Below are 20,997 nucleotides of genomic sequence, written 5' to 3' on the forward strand. Positions count from 1 at the left end.
TCATCTGATGCCTATTCTTTAATCCTTCAGACTTTGTATACTTTCAGGAAAATGACTTAGCATGGCCTGCATGGTCCTTCACAGCTTTATCTTGTCCAACCTCTGCTTTCTAGACTTACTGCCTAATTTCCACTCTGAATTTGACAGTTCAACCTATTTAAAATGCAGCTTCCACAAAAGCCATTCTGTCTTATCCCTCAAAGCCTTTGAAAATTCTAGCTTCCCTAAAAACACTGCATTGCTTAATGCACTGATTTTTCATATCAACAACTCCTTGACTTATCACAGATCTAGAGGTATTTCTGATCCCCTCTCCACCCAAATCGGGGTTCCTTACCCCTCCATTGTTCTCCTATTGGACATAACTGGAGTATACTTCTTTTCACATAATACTGCTATATTTTTGTTTGTTTTGTTTCCACTAGACTCTAAATTCCTTGAAGACTGTGGTTTATCTTGTTATTTTATCACTACCTTATACAGCAGAGGGAGGGCATGGCATACATTAGGTACTCAATATGAGTTTGCTGAATGAATCAGTGATAAACAGACACTATGCTTTAAATGACTGTATTCGCTAATTATTAATAACCATTTAAAGTATCCTGACTCTATATCCTGTGATTCCATCCTTTATTCATTTCCTTGACCATAAAAATACTTTGTAATATTCTACAGAAATAGAATCTAGAGATGTATATATATTTCTGAAATTATTAGCAAGTAAGAAAACAAGAAAAAGCTTTTTTTTGTTGTTTAACCATAAGCAAATCTCAAGAAAGCATGAGGACCTGTGAAAATAAAAAAGGCATTAAAATATCATTCATAATGATTTTTTTAATGCATACAAATATGTAGGTAACCTGAAACACTCTGGATTCACAGTTTGATGTCTTTTAATTCCATTGAAGCAAGAATTAAAGTTCATTAACATCTGGATGAAGGAATTCTTTCTATATTATAGTCTAGGACTCCACTCAGATCAAATAGGTCACTTAGTCAACTTAGGACAAATGTAGGCCAACTTCAATGTTCTGCATAATCAGAAATTAAGCAGGAAAAAAAAAAAGAAATTAAGCAGGAGCCATCCTTTTATAAGAGGAAATCATAGCATTTTAATTACTTAGTTTGGAAGAATGGGGACATTGAGGACTTCTCTGTAATCACATGCTCCACAGAGATTGAGTGTTTAGACATTCGTGAGGAAACAATGATATACCCTTCAATCACTGGTTTGACCTTGTTCAAAACACTGACATGCAAAATGAGTCCAAACTGTTTTCCAGCAGCACTTTATTTTAGAGTGGCTTTCTTGACCAGGTTTAGTTATTGCTGCACAAATCCATGATAGAGGAGGTCCTATAATTACCTCCCCAATTTGTCCCAGAAGATATTTGCAGGTCTGCATAGGCAGACAGTCCTAGGAAGTAGCAACATGACCAAGTATTTGGTCAGAGGAAAGTCAAACAGGAAAGAGTGATGGGACATCCCATTTGTTTGTAGGCTGGATATTAGAAAGGTTTTCAGGTGTCCAATCAGCCACAGACAACAGAAACTTTAAAACTCAGAGGTTCCTTTTCAATAATTCTCATTGCTTTGTGCTATTTGTTCTGTTTTTTATTTTTTTTAATCTCAAAAGAAACGCTCTTTTAGCTTTCTCTTATTTCATTTCCAAATATCTTTGGGAGAGAGAGGATCTATGTCTAAACTCTCTTTGGTTTTAATAATCTGTTTTCCACTAAAGAGTGACAGTTGCTTACTTTTTCAAATCTTGTAAGAGTTGCCTTAAAGGCATTAGTCATTTTTTCATAAAAGTATTACTAAACATTAAGCTTTCACCTGAAACAACTGGTAATATGAAACAGGACAGACAACCAGAATTGTTCCTAGTTGAGGAATTTACCCTAAATCCAATACTGTTGTAGACACCAAAGCAATGAAGTCACTCAGTGGCACGAGAGACAGGACAGAGAAGACAGAGAAAGCCATAACAGAGCTCACTGGTGGTTAAAAATTCTGTAACTGCTTAAAGTTAAAAAGCCCTCATTATCAATGATGTTATGAAGTAACCTAGGCAGGATGGGGCTCATGACTTGGAATTAATATCCTACTCTTCTTAAAAACCAATTCCCAGAGCAGCCCTGTGTGGCTCAGCGGTTTAGCGCTGCCTTCAGCCCAGGGCCTGATCCTGGAGACCAGGGATCGAGTCCCATGTCGGGCTCCCTTCATGGAGCCTGCTTCTCTCTCTCTCTCTCTCTCTCTCTCTCTCTCTCTCTTTGTGTGTGTGTGTGTACCTCATGAATAAATAAAATCTTAAAAAAAAAAGAAAAAAACAATTCCCAACTTAAAAGAAAACCCAAACTCTTCCTTTTTTACTTTTTTTTTCTGTTCAACGATTCTAGTGATAATGGGCTTTACTTTTTCCAGATTTTATTTATTTATTTATTTGAGAGAGAGAGAGTTCAAGTGGGGGGATGAACAGAGGGGGAGAGAGAGGAGGAGGAAAGAATCTCAAACAGATTCCATGCTGAGCATAGAGCCCAACGTGGGGCTCGATCCCATGACTCTGAGATCATGATCTGAGCCAAAACCAAGAGTTGGATGCTTAACTGACTAAACCATTCAGTTGCCCCATTCTAGTGGTAATAGTTTTTTGTTTTTTTTTATTTTGTTTTTTTAGTGGTAATAGTTTTGATGAATGTTTTTCTTCTCTAAAATGTTACGATAAGACAGAGGTTACATTATTACACAAGTGACATACCTATGAACATCTCTCTGAGGATTTATGGCTCTTTCTATTCCTTTTTAACATTTTTTTTCTTAGGGAACTATTTCCAGACAGGACAGCAGAGACTGGCTATTCACCAAATCTGTTTACCTTTTCTTCCTAGCCCACAGCTACATTTCTTGATCTCTCTTGCAGTTATGTGTGAAGATGGAAGTTGACTCTTTCCAAACGAATGTGGTCAAAAGTGATATAAACCATAAAACCCTGTACTTCAAGTGCTGGCCAAAGAAAACCCTTCTATCTAACCTTTCACTCTTTTTCCTTATTTTTCTTATCTGATGGCTGCGTATCTATGCTCAGGGTAACTTTAGAACACACGTATGAAAGATAGCAGTCTTCATCACTCTGGGTCCTATCACGCATAAGAAATAAATGTATATTACGGTAAGCTACTAACATCTCAGGGTTTGTCCTTATAATAGCTACAGTTATTCTAAAACATATGGCATCTAGAAATAAACCACTAGAAAAAAATAACCTAGCAAAGAAAAACATTGTCAATATTTTTGTATATCTATTTCCTCCTCTCCCCCCTTTTAAAACTTTAATGCTTTTAATTACCCTAATTTGTGGGTTCTTACCCATTATCTCGTCCTTTTCCAGAATTCCAAAGTTCTGCTTAATCTGGCACTAAATCTACATAAATAATATGAGAGGAAGCATTGAAACAAATTGCCACTGAGCACAGTTCCCTTTTCAAACATGGCAGCTTGAATGTCTCAAAACAGAAGACATAAAAAGACACTGGGGAATCTATTCTATGTAAGAATTATAGTTATATCCTCCTTTTCTACCTTTTGTTCCAAGAGACAAACCTGGGTTCAGTGTCCCAAAATGAACTACCCATCTGTGACAGCTTATGGTCATTCTATTATAGCCCTGTCCCCAAACAGCCTTTAAACGCAAACTAATTCTCCAGGCTTGTTTTGTCTGTTTCTTTGGTTTGTTATGGTGACTACATTTGAATTTATCTAGCCATCCTAGTATATTGTAGTGATTCTGTTTTCTATAAGATAAATGATTTGCTCTGTCAACAATAATGCCCTATAATTATAGAAAAAATAAGTCTCTACACATCGAAAAGCATAATCTCTAAGTCCAAACAGGAAGAAAAATATTTTAATAAGCAGGAATATAACGAAGACGAAATTAAAGGAAAATTTTCTGAAATTCTTCAAGACAATTTTATATTTAATTCTCCTGACTCAGAGGCAAAGCTCATAGCACTACACATTAGATGTGAATTAGATGATTTATAAACTTGTTTTGAGTAACCGGCAGTATGAAAGAACTCAAGGAAAATGGGAGATCTACAGATAACTAAGAGAAGCTTAATAGGAACTGTAGATAACAGAGGGTGTAGGATAAGACACCACAAAAGGTATTTGCAAAGCAAGTGGTAAATCTCAAACCTTACTTGCCTGAAAAACATCTTATAGAAATATGGGTGAGGGGGTAATGGGCTTTGAAGAGAGATAGGGACGACATTTGTTCAAATTTTGGTTCTTCTTCCTGCTAAATGTAAGCACTTGGGCAAAATTGTTTGACCTGCCCAATGCCCAGTTTCTTAGTCTGTAAAACGGGTACCATAAATCTCTAGTTCACGGGGCTGGTATGAGAATTGGTCTGTAAAGTGACACGTGGTACTAAGTTTACCATAAACTGTAATTATTAGTGTATCTGGAAAAGATTTACTATTGACTTAAAAGTCATATTGTTTTCTTCAATCTGAAGTAAAGATATCAGAGTTTTCATCTAAAACTTCCTCAGAGATTTCTTTTCCTAATTCATCTACCACATTGGCAGAAATAGCATTGTAAACTTAACTTGGCTAACTCTGCTTCATTCATCTGTCAACAAGATTCTGGGCTTCAAATTGAGTTGACAATTGCTGAAGGTAGATGGGAGAGAACAGGCTGCACGAGAGCGTCGTATTTCACACCTCAGAGGGTTCTGTGCTACCAACAATAACATCATATCTCTGTCAGTCAAGCAAAATTATGTGGTTTGATAGACTGATACAAATAAAAAGCCAGTTAAAGCAGCTCTCCTGACTCTCTTCTGGCTACAGCTAGAGGACTTGTTTGAATCTGCTACCCATGAGTATTAGAAAAGCACTTCCTTTGGGGACAAAAGGACAGAGAAACCACATCCCCCTTTGACTCTAAAAACAGTCCAAAATAGTGCAAAACTGGCTACCTTTGAAAACTCTGAAGTCACTTTGTAAATTTTAATCTTACTCTTTGCTTCTTATTGAAACATGAATGTATCTTTAAGATATCCCAAATGGAAGGTACAATGTCATGTCATATGCAATCAGGTAACACAATGGTCAGGCAAATCATTCCAGCTAACACATTTGTGATAACCGAGCTAGGCACTCAAAGCACCTTCATGGATTCCTTCAGAGCAATATTTTAATACATGTTACCTTTATGAAAAAGAAAAGAGAAAAAAGTACCTGATATTCATACATACATTATCGTAAAATTATTCCATTGTGGCCATTTAGTCTGTATTAAAACTTATTTCTTGGATTTGATGCTGTACACTAAATATATTATAACTTCTTCAAAATGCAGTAAAGATGGGACAGTATGAATGCTTATTTTATGGATTGACCACTTTACATTTTGGACATGTTTTTATTATATATAATTATTTATATCAAGGAATATGACTTGACCATTGCCTGCCCAACCTGCATAACAATGATCCATATTGTAACACACTCATCATTCATAAGGAATACGGATAATGTGGTAAGTGGAAAGAGTTTAAAATCAGACACATCTAATTGAATTCCAACTTTGTAAGTCCTCTCTACTGGTGCAATCATTGATGATTAATCTCTGTGAGTCTTCTCCTTACTGAGCAATGGGAATGGTAACACCAGGATTTTTGTGAGACAAAATGAAAGAATGTGTGTGAAGTGCCTAGAATATTGCTTGGCGTATACAGACATACCTCATTATATTACATTTCAAATTACTGGGCTTCACAGATATAGTGATTTTTTTTTTTTTTGGTTTAGTGGGGTTCTTTTTAAATACAAATTGAAGGTTTGTGGCAATCCTGCATCAAGCAAGTCCATAGGAGCACTTTTTTAACAGCATTTGCTTACTTTGTGTCTTTGTGTCACATTTGGGTAATTCTCACAATATTTCAAACTTATTTCATTATTTTTATATCTGTTGTGGTGATTTCTGGTCAGTGATTGTGACTCACTGAAATTTCAGATGGTGGTTAGCATTTTTAGCAACAAAATATTTTTTAATTAAGCAGGTACCATATTTTTTGACATATGCTATTACACATTTAATAGATTACAGTATAATGTAAATATAATTTTCATATGCACAAGGAAGCCAAAAAATTCATTTGACTCACTTTATTGTGATACTCACTTTATTGCAGTAGTCTGGAACCAAACCCACAATATCTCCCAGGTATGCCTGTACTCAGGGCTTAAACATATTGGTTCTATTTTGTTTTTATACAATAAGAAAGGAAAAAGCAATTAAATCTTTAGTGGAGGACCTGGACTAATAGATAACCCCAAGAAAGCCAGAGCTATATGGCTGCTGAAACTTCTGAAGAGCCAAAGAGGAAATACTAGAACCTGGAATGTCACCATACAACAGAAGCAAGATTTAACTATCTCTTGGCATGTCTATAATTTACATTCACCAAAAAAGGTCTTGAACACTCTATCCTGGCTGTAATCTTTAGAGTTTCCTAGTGGTTTGTTTCTAGTTTTAAAGACAGAGGCTTAAAAATGAAGTCAAAGAATAAGACTCCTCGACGTGGGCCATGCCATCTGCCTAGCATTAAGCAGAAGTTGAAAGTCAGTTACAGAAGCAAAGCCACTCCTAACATGATTTATGTTCCACCCTTGAACGTGGCAGGAAGACTGCAAAAGATATTTGGAAGCCAATGCTTCCTCTGAATAAAGTAAACGAGTATATGCTAAGCCCCTCTCCCCGGACCATGCTGGCCTTTAGATAAGTTGCCAATGTGGAGTCTTTGAACCCTGGAGCAAACTGGCTATTCGGGATGAGAAAATATCTCAAGGCCAATGATCATTGCTACCGTAAATGTACAGTGGACAATACAAACACTGGGGTCAGACAACAGATATCTAGGATATTATTACTCAAAAACACATCTAGCTCAAAGCTGACAAGATAATCTGTTCCTGTGAGTGCAAAGCAGGCTGGAATTCTGCAGCTCTGACCTACTCAAGGAAAGAAAAAAGAAAGTGCAACTCTCTAAGGGCTCCATCTCATGTTCTTTATGCAGGCAAACTCCAACAGACTTCAAAGGGAGTGTTGCCTAAGGAGGGAGTATGGGACCAAGCCCACGGGGGGGTATCATTTCCATGATCATGTTGCCATCTACATTTGGTGGACTGGCAAATGCAAATATTTCAGATACAAGTTTAAACAGATGAAAAAAGAAGTGCGAAATAGCTTGGGGATTTGCTTGCAAGAGAAACCTCAGAATTCCAGGAAAAGTATTTAATATCAGGAGCTTCATAAGTTATTCCAAAAGTCCCAGGAGAGTAACTGGTTTGTGATACTATTAAAAATAAAGTTTTTTTCTTCATTGACACATTTTGTACTTCAACATATCCAAGATAGTGTACTTAAAAAATAATTTCCCAACGTTAAATATTTTTCAAAGGTCAGTAACATTTTTCTAATTGAAATAAAGATTATATTTGGATGTCTTAACAAGGTTTTAACATACGTGATCCTGATTAATGTAGAAGAGCCCAAATGCAGCAAATATACTTACAGGAGGACCTGTGGGGTGGGAGTGGGGTGGAGAGAATAAGAGAAAGGGAGAGATGAATTAGTGATGATGCAAAATATTAAGATTAAATACAAGACGAAAGCATTGTCATAGTCACCAGCTAAAATACAAGCTGTCGAAGCCATATAGAATTCAATTGTTCTTAATCTCTCTCTCTCTCTCTCTCTTTTTTTTTTTTTATAGGTCATGGACAACTTTGATACCATACCAGAAAAGTGCATTTACATCTAACTGCACACAAATTTTTACATAAAATTTTAGTGGATGTTCAGATTCCTTGAGGTCTATGAATAAAAGGTTCATTTTAAGATGGCCAATATACAAACCTAAAAATTCAGATAAAATATGAATCAGGAGGATCTTTGGTTGTTTATGATAGCCTAGTTGGAACTGATATAACTATCTGGAGTTTTGGTAAGATGGCTAAATGGGAAATGTACCCATTATTTGTTCTCAGAATGTTTTTTCATTCAGTAAATGTTTTTCATTCAGTACCATTGTCAATATATAAAATCATAAATCCTTATGTTTATATGTTTCTTTAAAACTATGTATTCTCATTAAATCACAGGGAAAGTCTAAGAAAATTTCCATATTTCCACACGGTACCCTCGAAACACAAGTTTTGGTAGCCAAGAAATTAAGAATTGACTTTTTAATTTTCTATAAAACTTCACATAAATACAAAAAACTTACATTTCCCTCAATCCTTTTTATTTCTTTTGATAAAGATCAATTCACTGATTGACTCCACTAATGTTTCGTTATTTCTTATTCTTTAAAATGCATTTATTTATTTTTTTTAATTTATTTTTTATTGGTGTTCAATTTGCCAACATATAGAATAATACCCAGTGCTCATCCCATCAAGTGCCCCCCTCAGTGCCCATCACCCAGTCACCCTTAAAATGCATTTATAAATCATCTTCTAATATAAGACTTTGTATTGTGAAAGGGATAGCTATACAAGCTTCCAATTACTTAGATTAAGTGATGTTTAAAGGTAACCTTTAAAACACTCTTAAAGGAATTAAGCAGGTATACTGCTCAAATTATTGAATTTTCATAAATCCCTTTTACTTCAACACCTTTTTTTCTAAAAGGAAGAGGAAATGAGACTAAAAACCAAAAACACAGCAAGTCAATTTGATGCTCTTTTTGATAGGTTAGAATTGCTACTATTTCAACACTTAGAAATTGGTTGTTTTTTTTAACACTGATAAATACTTGTGAAAAAATACTAGAAAAGAATATTTCTTAGCACACTAGAATCAAAACTTAAATTACCTTTCAAAGTGAAGGAAAAAAACTCAAGTAAAAAAAATTTTTGAAACTAAATATCCAAATGATGTGAGCAGCCTACTGTTTTGCTTGTTTTATAAAGTCTAAGACTCCAAAAACATAAATGACCATGCAAAGTCTTATCAGGCCATCAATTCTTCCTTGCAGGGTAAGGTGAAGGTACAGATAGCCATTTGGCCTGAAAGCAAAAACTCACTGAAACGGGCATTAGGACAATTGGTTCTGTTTCAAATTCTGCTCATAAAAAAATTGAATGGCCTTGGCCCAATCACCTGACTGCTCTGGGGCTCCATTTCCTCAACTACAAAATGAAAATGCTGGATTGATTACTCAGGCTGCTGTCATCACTAAAATTCTAGGGCTATACAAGAGGAATAAAAATTCCAAAATTTTAAAATGAATGAGAGTAAAAGCATGACAAAATTGTACCAGTTGGATAAAATAACAATAAAGTTTTCCAAGACATGTGCCCCAGTATCCCAAAGCAGATGTTTTCATAAAGATCCTGCATTTGCTATCCATGGAGACAGAAACATGGGTGATATTGCCACATTGTGTGCAGCTAAAAAACCCTTCACTGTACCCAGAAAGGACAAACAACCTGATGCAGTAAATAATCCAAAATTGGGTGCCAGTGGTTATCAAACTTAATAAATTAACAATATTTTCCAAGCTTCTACTTACAGGTTGATGGAAATAAGGAGAAGATTAAAAGAAAAATTCTAGGTCTAGCAGAGAAGATTTAAAAACACTCACACGCTTGTGCCCAACCTCCAGCAAGACAATATAATCATTAATTAGGAGGAACAGATGCAGGAATCTAACCCAAACATTAATGACAAGGAGCAGCTGAAAGAGAGACTTACCAGATTCTCCTCTTCGGCCCCTCTTACCTCGTTTCCCCGGAGGGCCTAAAATACAAAGAATAATTTTTTGAACGTGGTTTAGTATTTTTTTCTCTTGTTCCAAAATGGCTAGTAAATAATTTCTACATATTTTATCACTGTTTTTAACTAACAACTTCAAGAAAGGGACCAGATATTTGTAAAGGCCAGCATTATCAGCATTACTCTTGAGCTTCATTTAATTATAAAACCCATACCAGATGTCTAATCATCTAACATTTACTTAAGAATGCAAAACATTTAGAATTTTTATTCATCCTGCCTGGATAGCATCAATAAAGACTTTAATTGCAAATTGGTGCTGTTGAGATTTCATGTTTTTTATGAAAATTTCTTTTCTAAAGGTTTCAGTATACTAATAATTAAAAGCACTAAGTACAAATGACTATAGTTTCTCTTCAGTCAGGGCGCGATCCGGGAGACCCTGGATCGAATCCCACGTCGGGCTCCCGGTGCATGGAGCCTGCTTCTCCCTCTGCCTGTGTCTCTGCCTCTCTCTCTCTGTGTGTGTGACTATCATAAATAAAAAAAAAAAAAAAAAAAAAAAAAAAAAATAAATAAAAGCACTAAGTACAAATGACTATAGTTTCTCTTCAGTCAGGTCCATCATGATTCCCTTGAAAATATTTATTTGGCAGTTAATTAAATGTACATATTCGTAATGGAAATAATCCTTATAATATTTCTATTTTATTAAATATGAATTTTCATATATTGGAATTTCTCTAATTGAGAACCAGCTGAGTTAAAATCATACTCTTTTAATTGGAAAATGTTTAGGTACTAACTATAGGTCTCATTTTTCTAAGGAGCTAGCTCATTGTCATTCAGCAAATATTTAATCTTTATGATGATCCCACTTTCAAAGTGGAGGAAAGAACTTTTTTTCCCAGTGAATTGCTTATAAAGACCACCAAGCTAGTATGTATCAGACTTAACACAAAATTCTAGACATTCATGGCTTTCAAGCTATTATTCTCAATTATATAATTTCTGCCTTCATTTCCTTGAGTAGGAATTCCCACTGAATTATGGTTCAGGCAAACAGAAGAGAATAATTAGCCCACAATGAGAATTAAGGTCTTATAATATTTGCTGGAAAAAAGAGGCCAAGGAAAATACAGACCCTCCTGGTTTTAAAGAATGAGCTGCTAAGTTGTACTGATGACTTCCAAACTCTAGAAAGTTCAAGACACAAGCAGCACAGGCCTTAGCAGCCAGCCAGCTCTTGACATGATCCTGAGCTACCAACTTCCACATGGAAACACTATCATGAGAATAAAAACATCAGTGGGCTAGTTAGTTTTCCCTCAAGCCCTTACACAGAATAGGTCTGGCCATCTGTGTTTTGTAAGAGGTTAAAAACAATCAAGCAATAAAATTGATTGAAAACGTTAGAAGAATTCTTGTAGTAGAGTCCAAAATTATCATTCAAAATTTCAGATTTCTTTCTATATTCTGGAATAAAGAGCAACTTCTTTCTTTCTTTCTTTCTTTCTTTCTTTCTTTCTTTCTAATAAAAAAATTTCTTGAATCCTATTCAGGATATTCTTGACCAAATTGAGAGCAGAAAGAGAATCACATTAATAGGTACATAAACTGAGTAGGACCCTAATAGGTATGAAAAACATATTTATTGATACACACACTGAAACATACACGTACAGAAATATATTGACATATTCTGATACATACAATGTCCTTAAGGTTAGGAATCTGATTTTTTTCCCAACAAAATTACTTAAACTAAGAAGTAGTTGGCAACAACTATATACTTAAGATGTCTGTAGTCTGCATAGTAGGGGTTATAGGCTATGTATAAGATGTTTATCTGCTCTGAAGAGGCAAAGAAGTTGAAAAAATTAAAATAATACCTACAAAAAATTCATTAGTGTCCTGTTGTGAAGATGGGAAGATGGCACCATGAGTTTATGCTCTGATTTTTCCCTTCTACTCAAAACACACAGTCAATTACAAAAAGAGAAAATGTTTTTAGAAGAATCTGTATTCAAAAAAGAAATGGACATAGTCCATTTCTAGTCCAGGCTAGAAATGAACCAGAAATGCAAAGTGGAAAGCAAGGATAAAGCTATGAGCCTGCTGGGCTCTAGTTCTAGACACAGGAATGATGGCTACAAGTACTATTCCTGGAGAATAAATACTCAAAGGTTCTCTAAGTCACTTCCTAAAGCCAGCAGCTTAGAAATGCTGAAGACAAACTGAAAAAACCCCAGGTCTCTGGCTTAAAGGCTGAAGAATATAGACATAATCTCTCAATCAGAAAATGAAGTAAGCATCTGCTGGTTTGATGCCTAACTCTATGATATCTACAACATAAATCTGGGACAGAAGTCCAGAAATGCTATTTTAAGACCAATCTGGTCTAGAAGGTTGAGGATGTCAAACATAAAAGGGCTAGGTAAGAAAGGGTGAGTGCAGAGGAAAGGCATACATAGTGAGAAAACTACAGCAAAAGAAAGAAAATACTTCCTACTCATAATGAGTACACAAAACAAAATTCCGAAACATATGAAGAAATCTAATGCTAAGAAAGGCAGCACTCAAAAAAGAAAAAGAAACAAAGAAAGAAAGAAAGAAAGAAAGAAAAAGAAAAAGAAAAAGAAAAAGAAAAAAGAAAAAGAAAAAGAAAAAGAAAAAAGAAAGGCAGCACCCAAAAATAAGATCATGAATTCTTTCCAGGTAAAATTAATTTAAAAAACCATCGGACAGGGGCACCTGGGTGGTGCAACTGGTTAGGACGTCCAACTCCTGATTTTGGCCCAGATCATGATCTCGGGGTCATGGAATCAAGCCCCAAATCATGGGTTCCACTCTCTCTTTTTTTTTTAAGTTTATTTTTATTTTTTTAAAGATTTTATTTATTTATTCATGAGAGAGACAGAGAGAGAGGCAGAGACACAGGCAGAGGGAGAAGCAGGCTCCATGCAGGAAGCCTGACGTGGGACTTGATCCTGGGTCTCCAGGATCACACCCTGGACTGAAGGAGGCTCTAAACCGCTGAGCCACCCGGGCTACCCATCACTGAAATTTTAAAAAAAGAACAAAGCATTTAAATGCTAGTCTCGGTGTGATTGAAGACAGTATTGATGTAGACTATGCAGAATGCAGCCCACAGACAAATCCAATATTAATATCTATCTATCTATCTATCTATCTATCTATCTACTCTGATCTGAATGTTGGTGTGTTCTCAAGATTCCTATGTTGAAATTCTAACACCCAAAAATGATGGTATTACGAGGTGGGGCCTTTGGGAGGCAATTAAGTCATCATGCTGGGGCCTTCACAAATGCAATTGGTACCTTATAAAAGAGACCCCACAAAGATCTCTAGCCCCTTCCACTCTGTGAGGATAGAGTGAGAAGGCACCAGTTATAACCTAAGAAGAAGGCTCTCACCAGAAGGTGACCATGCTACCACATTCATTTTAGACTTCCCAGCCTCCCCAACTGTGAGAAATACATTTCTGCTGTTTACAAACTACCTAGTCTGTGATATTTTGTTATAGCAGCCCAAATGGGACTAAGACTCTACCTATCTACCTACCTACCTCCCTATCTACCTACCAGCCTATTATGTCAAGAAGCAAAATTTTACTCATATCAATAAGAGAACCCAAAAGAAATGATAGAGAAGCACTTGTTTAAGAGATAATAGACAAGAATTTTCCAGAACAAAATATGAGTCCTGAAATTGAACTTATACCCCAAGTGGCAATAAAAATAATCACACTTAAACTTAATAATGTTTGAATAAAGAGAAAATGTTAAGAACCATCAGAGGGAAAATTACAGTGGAAGGTACTTTGACTGCTGTCTCACCCAAAACAGAGGTGTCAGAAGTGCTTAGACCTGATTTTCACAATAAATCTCATAAATCTCTAATTATTATTTATTAGAATCAGTTTCTTAGTTTTCCCAAAGACTTTTCCTTTTAAATAGTATAATTTATCAATAAAAGTAGATTGCATTAATATTTAAAACTAGTTTGAAATAAACTATAAAAATATTTAAAAGATATTAAATTATGAAAAAATCATCAAAAAAGCAACAATGTCTTTTGAAGAAATAAAAAACAAAGAATATTTCTGAACATATCTGCCCTAAAGACTCAATTGGAGACTTAAAGAAATAAACCAGGGGCGCCTGGGTGGCTCAGTCAGTTGAGCATCTGACTCTTGTTTTCAGCTCAGGTCATGATCTTAGGGTTCTGGGATTAAGCTCCACAACACGCTTTGCACTCAGCAGAGAAGAGTGCTTGAAGATTCCTTCTTTTCCTCTCCCTCTGCCCCTCCTTCTGCTTTTGTGCACTCTCTCTCGAATAAATCAATAAATCTTTTTTGAAAAAAAAAAAAAGATGGGAAATGCTATGGGAAATACATCTGTTATATTGAGAATTGAGAAATAATAGAATCTAAGGAAATGGAAAAATACTTGGCGAAATATACCGATTGAAAGTCGAAAGGTTTTTACAAAGAATTTCATAATATGTGTGAGAGAAAATGAAGCTAAACTGAGTTATGATAAGATGAGAATCTAAGCGCTATGGGATTTACAAAGAAAAAACTAGATTTGAGAGGAGTATGTTACAGTTACTATAAGAAACAGAAGACTAAGACAATTTGATATTGCTTGTGAGTTTAAGGGTAAAAATAATTTTTAAAAATGAGTAGATGGGATGAATTTAACAATAGACAGCTGGCAGATCACTAGAGTGAGAAATGAAAAATAAGAAAAGACAAATGATAGATGTTGCCCAGACAAAACTGATGTTAATAATAGTGGAGAAAGATAGTGACTGTTTCCATTCCAAACTGAGTGATGAAGTGTTGGCCAGGTATGAGCTGTAAGAACAAAAATAGAAGCTAAAACCTGACTCTTATTCACTGAATTTGGCCAGATCCTTGAAGCAGAAATTCTCAGTAAATTCTATCAGCCGAAAGCCATGACTCTGCAAAAGAAACTGGTTCAAGAATTTGAATGGGAAGCTATCAGCAACAGAGGAAGTGAACATTTACAAGCAGAGAATTCATGAAATGAAGAATGAGTTATGGAAAACAGAGGGAGACTGTAAAACCAGAGTGCTCTTTAGAATAAGAAAATTCATGACAATCGATACTGTTCATGTTTCAGAATTTTTGCTTGAAAGACAATACAACCTGTCAGCCTGAGATAGACAGTAATAAAAATTAGCCATGATGGTAATACTTTAAAGACCTGTGTCAACAAACCCAACTTGAGTCAGATCTAGGTCATCAAATCACATCATAGCAAGGTGTCTTAGGCCAAACCAGTTCTTTTGGCCCCAAACTAATATTGCTGGACCACTCTACTCCTTACTAATGGCATACCCACCTGTCACAAGACTCTTTTCTAAGGTGAGATATGTGCCAAGAAGTAAATATATGCTTATATATGGGCCTTCCCATGGTCTTGGGGGGTAGATGGTTATGGTGTATGTCTGGAATACCCTAATCCAGTTTATCAGATACATTACCAAAATCTGTCAATTCTACTCCTATTACTTGAATCTATTCACTCCTCCACTCCTACTAGTATGTCATGGCTGAGCTTAAACATAACCTTTCTGGGTACTCAGTCAGAGAAGAGATTTTTTTACTAGGATTTTACTTGTCTTTAAAAACATTTTACTCCCCCCCCCCAAAAAAAAACATTTTACCATCTATAAACTTTTTACAATGAAACAAACAGGAAGTATTTGAGAAAAGTTTAAGAACTCATAATGGGCTAGGGGGTTTGTTTTGTTTTTACCTCTTGCTTTGGATTTCAATGCACATTTCTGGCTTTCTCTGGGCGGGGAAGAGAAATAATGTGGATAGAAACAAAAGGAAGAAATCCAAAAACAAATGGATTAAAGACTTAATCATAAGAACTGAAACTATAAATCTTCTAGAAGAAAACACAGTGAAAAGCTCCTTGACATTGGTCTTGGTGATGATTTTTTAGGTATGACACCAAAAGCACAAGCAACAAAAGCAAAAAATAAACAAGTGGAATTAAATTAAACTAAAAAGGTTTTGCACAGCAAAGGAAATGATCAACAAAATAAAATCAGTCTATGGAAAAAATATGGGAGAAAATATTGGCAAACCATCCCTCTGATAAGGAGTTAATACACACAAAAATATAAGGAATTCCTACAATTCAAAAGTGAACAATAAACCACCCAATTTAAAAATAAGCAAAGAACCTACATAGATATTTCTCCAAAGATGACCTATAAATGGCCAAAAGTTATATAAAAAGTGTTCAACATCACTGACCATCAGGGGAATACAAATCAAAACCAAAATGAGCTATCACCTAATACCTGTTAGGATGATTATTATTTAGAAAAATAAGACAAGTGTTGGTGATGGTACAGAGGAAAGAGAAACCTTGTGCACTGTTGATGGGAATGTAAATTGATGCAGCCACTACAGAAAACAGTATGGAGATTCCTCAGAAAATTAAAGCTGGAACTAACCTATGATCAAGCAATCCCACTTCTGGGCATGTGTACAAGGGAACTGAAATTAGGATCTCGAAAAGAAATATCTATAGTCCTGTGTTTATTGCAGCACTGTTCATAATAACCAAGATATGGAAACAACCTAAGTGTCTACCAAGAGGTGAATGGTTAAAACAAATATGGCATATACATGCAATGAAACATTATTTAGCCCTAAAAAAGAAAAATTCTGCCATTTGAAATAATATGGATAGACCTGGAGGGCATTATGCTATGTGAAATAAGCCAGATATAGAAAGACAAATGTGGTACATAAAATAGTCAAACTCAGAAGCAAAGAGTACAATGGTTATTGCCAGGGCCTGGGAGGAGAGGGAAATGGAAACATGATGGTCAAAGGGTACAAAGTTACTGTTATGGAAGGTAAGTTCTGAAGATCTTCCATATAGGACAGTGCCTATAGCTAACAGCAGTATACTGTATATGTAAAATGTCCTATGAGGTAGGTCTTATGTCAAGCATTTTTACCACAAAGTAGCAATAAGAGAGAGTAGAAGGAATCTTTAGGAGGTAATTGATATGTCTATGGCCTTGATCATGGTGATGGTCTCACCGATATATATTCATCCTGAAATTCACTGAGTTGATAGATTAAATATGTACAGTTTTTACATGTCAATTATATTTTAGGGAAGTAGTTTTTTTTAAAAAAGAAACAAAGGGAAGGCTCATGCCCTGAGTGATCATGCTTAGATGTGTTGTCATAAAAAACACTAAGAACAGGGAGAAATGTTCTATCTTGTTACAAGAATGACCTAATGGTTACTACTGACATGGATCATTTGAGAATTAATTCCTGACTGAATGCCCATGAAAAAGGTAATGAAAAAATGTAACAGCACAAACTAGGAGCTCAATAAATATTAGCTCCATCTTATGCTTTATTTACATTTTCTTGTTATATTTAGTCAATAGTAATAATATATCTGAGTATTTAATAAGAAAAGCATTTCACATAGAATGTGTATGTGAAAAAGATTATGAGAAATTAACATTACCTTCAATTAAAACGGTCAAAGGGACAAGTTAGTATAAAGAAAGAACTTAGAACACAGAGTTAAAAGATTTACAGGTTTTCTCTACTGTGTAAATTGATCTAACTTCAATTAACCTCTTTGATTTTGGTCTACTAAAAGATCTGGTCAATAATACTAACTCTATCCCACTTATATGATTATTGTGAGGATGAGAACTGTAAAGTGTTATATACATATGGTAAGTGACCATTTCCTTCATTTCTCATAAATTCATTGAAGCTTATAAACTATTTCCATGCTACATTACTGTCATATTCATCAATAAAAGTAGTAAGAGTTCAGAGGCACCTGGGTGGCTCAGCTCGAGCGTCTGCCTTTAGCTCAGGGCATGGTCCCAGAGTACTGGGATCAAGTCCCACATTGAGCTCCCTTTGAGGAGTCTGCTTCTCCCTCTGCCTATGTCTCTGCTTCTCTCTGTGTCTCTTATGAACAAATAAATAATATCTTTAAAAAAATAGTAAGAGTTCAAAATTCAAATTAAACAATGACACATACTAATAAAAAGCTGAAAACTTTAGTCAGAACTTTCATCTTCAAAGGCAAAGAGACTCTTTAAGGACATCAGAGAAAATGATGTAAAAATACCACAAACAACAGTAAATATTCCAAAAATTAAATACTCTTATCCAGAATTCTGGAGGCAGGAAAGTAGAAATGTTATAGCAAAGAAGAGAAGGAGACTGAGCTTGTGGCCAAGGAGGGGAAGAGTGAGTAGGAAACAGGGAAAAGACGTTGTAGCCCTGTGTGCCGATGCCTGCTGGCCTAGGGAAGCCTATGGGAGAAATGCGTGTAAGCCTAGGATGCCCCTTCCCTGCATCCGATCCCAGGAATAGGTCTCCAACAGCTGCAGATGGCGCTTGGGAAGGAGGAACCTGTCTGGGCACAGATCAGCCTTCCAGAACCATCATCCTCCCCCATTCTCCAGTTCCTTTGAGAAGACTAAATCAGGTTTACCTTCATTCAGATCTTCTAGATTAACCTTACAAGTAGGCACAGATGAATTTCAGAGCCTTCCCCAAAGTCTTCCCACTTGCTTGCTTGCTTAATGCTTGAAATTCTTTCAACATAGACCAAAGCCTTTCATTCCACAATTAGAAGTAAAAGGCTTAAACAGCAAATGCTTGGTAGAAGTACAATATTAGCTAAAATGTATTTTCTCCATACTCCTAAAATGTCTAAATTACAACATCCCTAAGAGGTCATATAGCCCAAAAGTTTTCACACTGTGCTTTATACCCAACTATGAGAGCAGCTCCAATTTGCCATACTGAATTGCAACCATTTGCAGTAAAAGTCCATTGGCTAAAACAAGCTTATAAATCAATGATTCATATTTCTGCAGATGTAAGATCGAAGCCAAGAGAGGTGAAAACAACCTGCTGAGGGTCTCACACAGTAGACATCAGCTTCCTGATTCCAAATTCAGTGCTATTTGACTCAGCAGGCCACTTCTCATTTTTTATCTCACACTCCATAGATTGAAAAACTGGACACAACCAGTGCCAACTTTCCAAATTGCTTCCTTTTATCAATGGCCTGCTTCATATTTGTATAACATGACTACTTAGGCAGAGGTACTATTATTACTTGTTATAGTCTCCCACTAGACTGTAAGCTCTGGAGAGTACAAATTCCCTTGTTCATCCTTGTATCTCTAGCAACTGGCCCAGGACTTATCATTCAATGAATCTTGAAAGGAATATTGCCTATGGGCTATTTGATGCATACCAACATTATTTCATACTATGTTAATTTTTAAAAGAAATAACTTTTATTTAGGGGATTTATTCCCCAAGATATTTTATTTTATTTATTTTTTTAAAGATTTATTTATGTATTTATTTATTTGAGACACAGAGAGGAGAGAGAGAGGCAGAGACACAGGCGGAGGGAGAAGCAGGCTCCATGCAGGGAGCCTGACGTGGGACTGGATCCCGGGTCTCCAAGATCACGCCTGGGCTGAAGGCGGCACTAAACCACTAAGCCACCGGGGCTGCCCCCCAAGATATTTTAAAATGAGGTGTACTGCACTATATGTAACATAGGCTTGTTTGTTTTAAATATATTTTATGTGTGTGTTTTTGTTTCAAATTTCTTCAAGTTTCTAATCTCTGTGGAATGTCAGTTTATAAAAGAAAGTTAATCATAATAAACAATAGGTAATAATTTAAGTTTATAATAGCCAACTCCATAACTTTCTACAGAGTGTTATTCAGACACACATTATTTATTTTAAAGGCAATGAGTTCAATTGAAAAGTTGTAAAAGTATGTTTCCTCCTTTTTTTTTAACAACACAAAAGACACACTAACAGAGGTTTCATTTATTTTTTATTTTAAAGATTTTATTTATTTATTCATGATAGTCACAGAGAGAGAGAGAGAGGGGCAGAGACACAGGCAGAGGGAGAAGCAGGCTCCATGCAGGGAGCCCGACGTGGGATTCGATCCCGGGTCTCCAGGATCACGCCCTGGGCCAAAGGCAGGCGCCAAACCGCTGCGCCACCCAGGGATCCCCTAATAGAGGTTTCAGGGGACTCTATCCTTACAAGTTATTCCAGTAATAAAAAATACAAAAATTAATAGTTTATTAATAAAAATAGTTCATTGGTATTTTAGTTTAAACAACAAAAATAGAGTGGCTCAATTTTTATTTTTGAACCCTAACCAGGCTATATCATAATTTCAATAAAGCTAGGAATATTTATAATGTACCAGACTCTTAAGGTTAATAATTAGAACGGTTTTAAAAATCTTTAAGAAGATTTTAAAAATCAAATAAATAGATCAGGACCTTAAAGTAATTTTATGAATATTCCTTTCATAAATCTGCTTTTTTTCCTAGCTTTTACACCAGCAACTTTTTCCTAATGATTTCAAGTAAAACTTACGAAACATAAAATACATGCAGAAATTGTGTTCAATTAACAAAGATAAAACAATGTGACTCATGGAAGATATTTAAAAAAAGAAGAGAAAAAACTCCATCAGGTGGCTAATAAACATGAAAACATTAGGAGTGTACTCCTTGGGACACCTAAAGCTAACTGGGTAGATATATATGTGTGCACTGGTTTAAATGTAAAATACAATACTTCCTTGGGTTAGTAGCCAAATGGTTTTAAAGCAACTAGTTCAGAAGAAAATGGGCTACTTTTTCCAAAATATACTTCCCATTAGGAGAATTTTTAAGCATCTAGGCATGCCCTTCTGGCAAAGTATGTTTTTATTTTCTCATGAAATGCATTGAGAACAAGGCTTTTGTTTTTTTCTCTTTCTACATATTTTTCAATATTACAATGAAAATTTCAACAATTGTTATTTAAAAATTTAAAATAAATATAAGCAACTTATATCAGAACTGTAATGATTGTAATTCTCAACATTATTATATCGGCATTTTTTTCTATGGTTGAGTTTCTATGCCTTGTTGAGAGAATCCAATGGATCAAAATTGGCTTCTAAACCTTCTTCCCAATTATCTCAATGTAACTTCAGTTCTGGCTTCTGCTCAGTTTAAATGAAGCACTCCAACTGAACCAATAATTAATATTTGTAAATTTTATAACTTAGGAAAAATGACCTTAGACAGCTGA

The 20,997-nt window shown here is 35.4% G+C and overlaps 1 protein-coding gene across 1 annotated transcript in view; it reads right to left on the bottom strand.

The window, feature by feature from the left end:
• Positions 1–20,997, bottom strand: part of COL25A1 (collagen type XXV alpha 1 chain) — a 444,869-nt gene that overhangs the window by 200,817 nt on the left and 223,055 nt on the right. Inside the window, exons 3-4 of the mRNA XM_041759382.1 lie at positions 9,775–9,819; positions 7,589–7,596 (exon numbers count right to left, since the gene is read on the bottom strand). Coding sequence (XP_041615316.1) covers positions 7,589–7,596; positions 9,775–9,819 — 53 coding nt within the window. The remainder of the gene's footprint in view (positions 1–7,588; positions 7,597–9,774; positions 9,820–20,997) is intronic.

Source organism: Vulpes lagopus, chromosome 6 (assembly GCF_018345385.1).
Source record: "Vulpes lagopus strain Blue_001 chromosome 6, ASM1834538v1, whole genome shotgun sequence".
NCBI classification, from domain to species: domain Eukaryota; kingdom Metazoa; phylum Chordata; class Mammalia; order Carnivora; family Canidae; genus Vulpes; species Vulpes lagopus.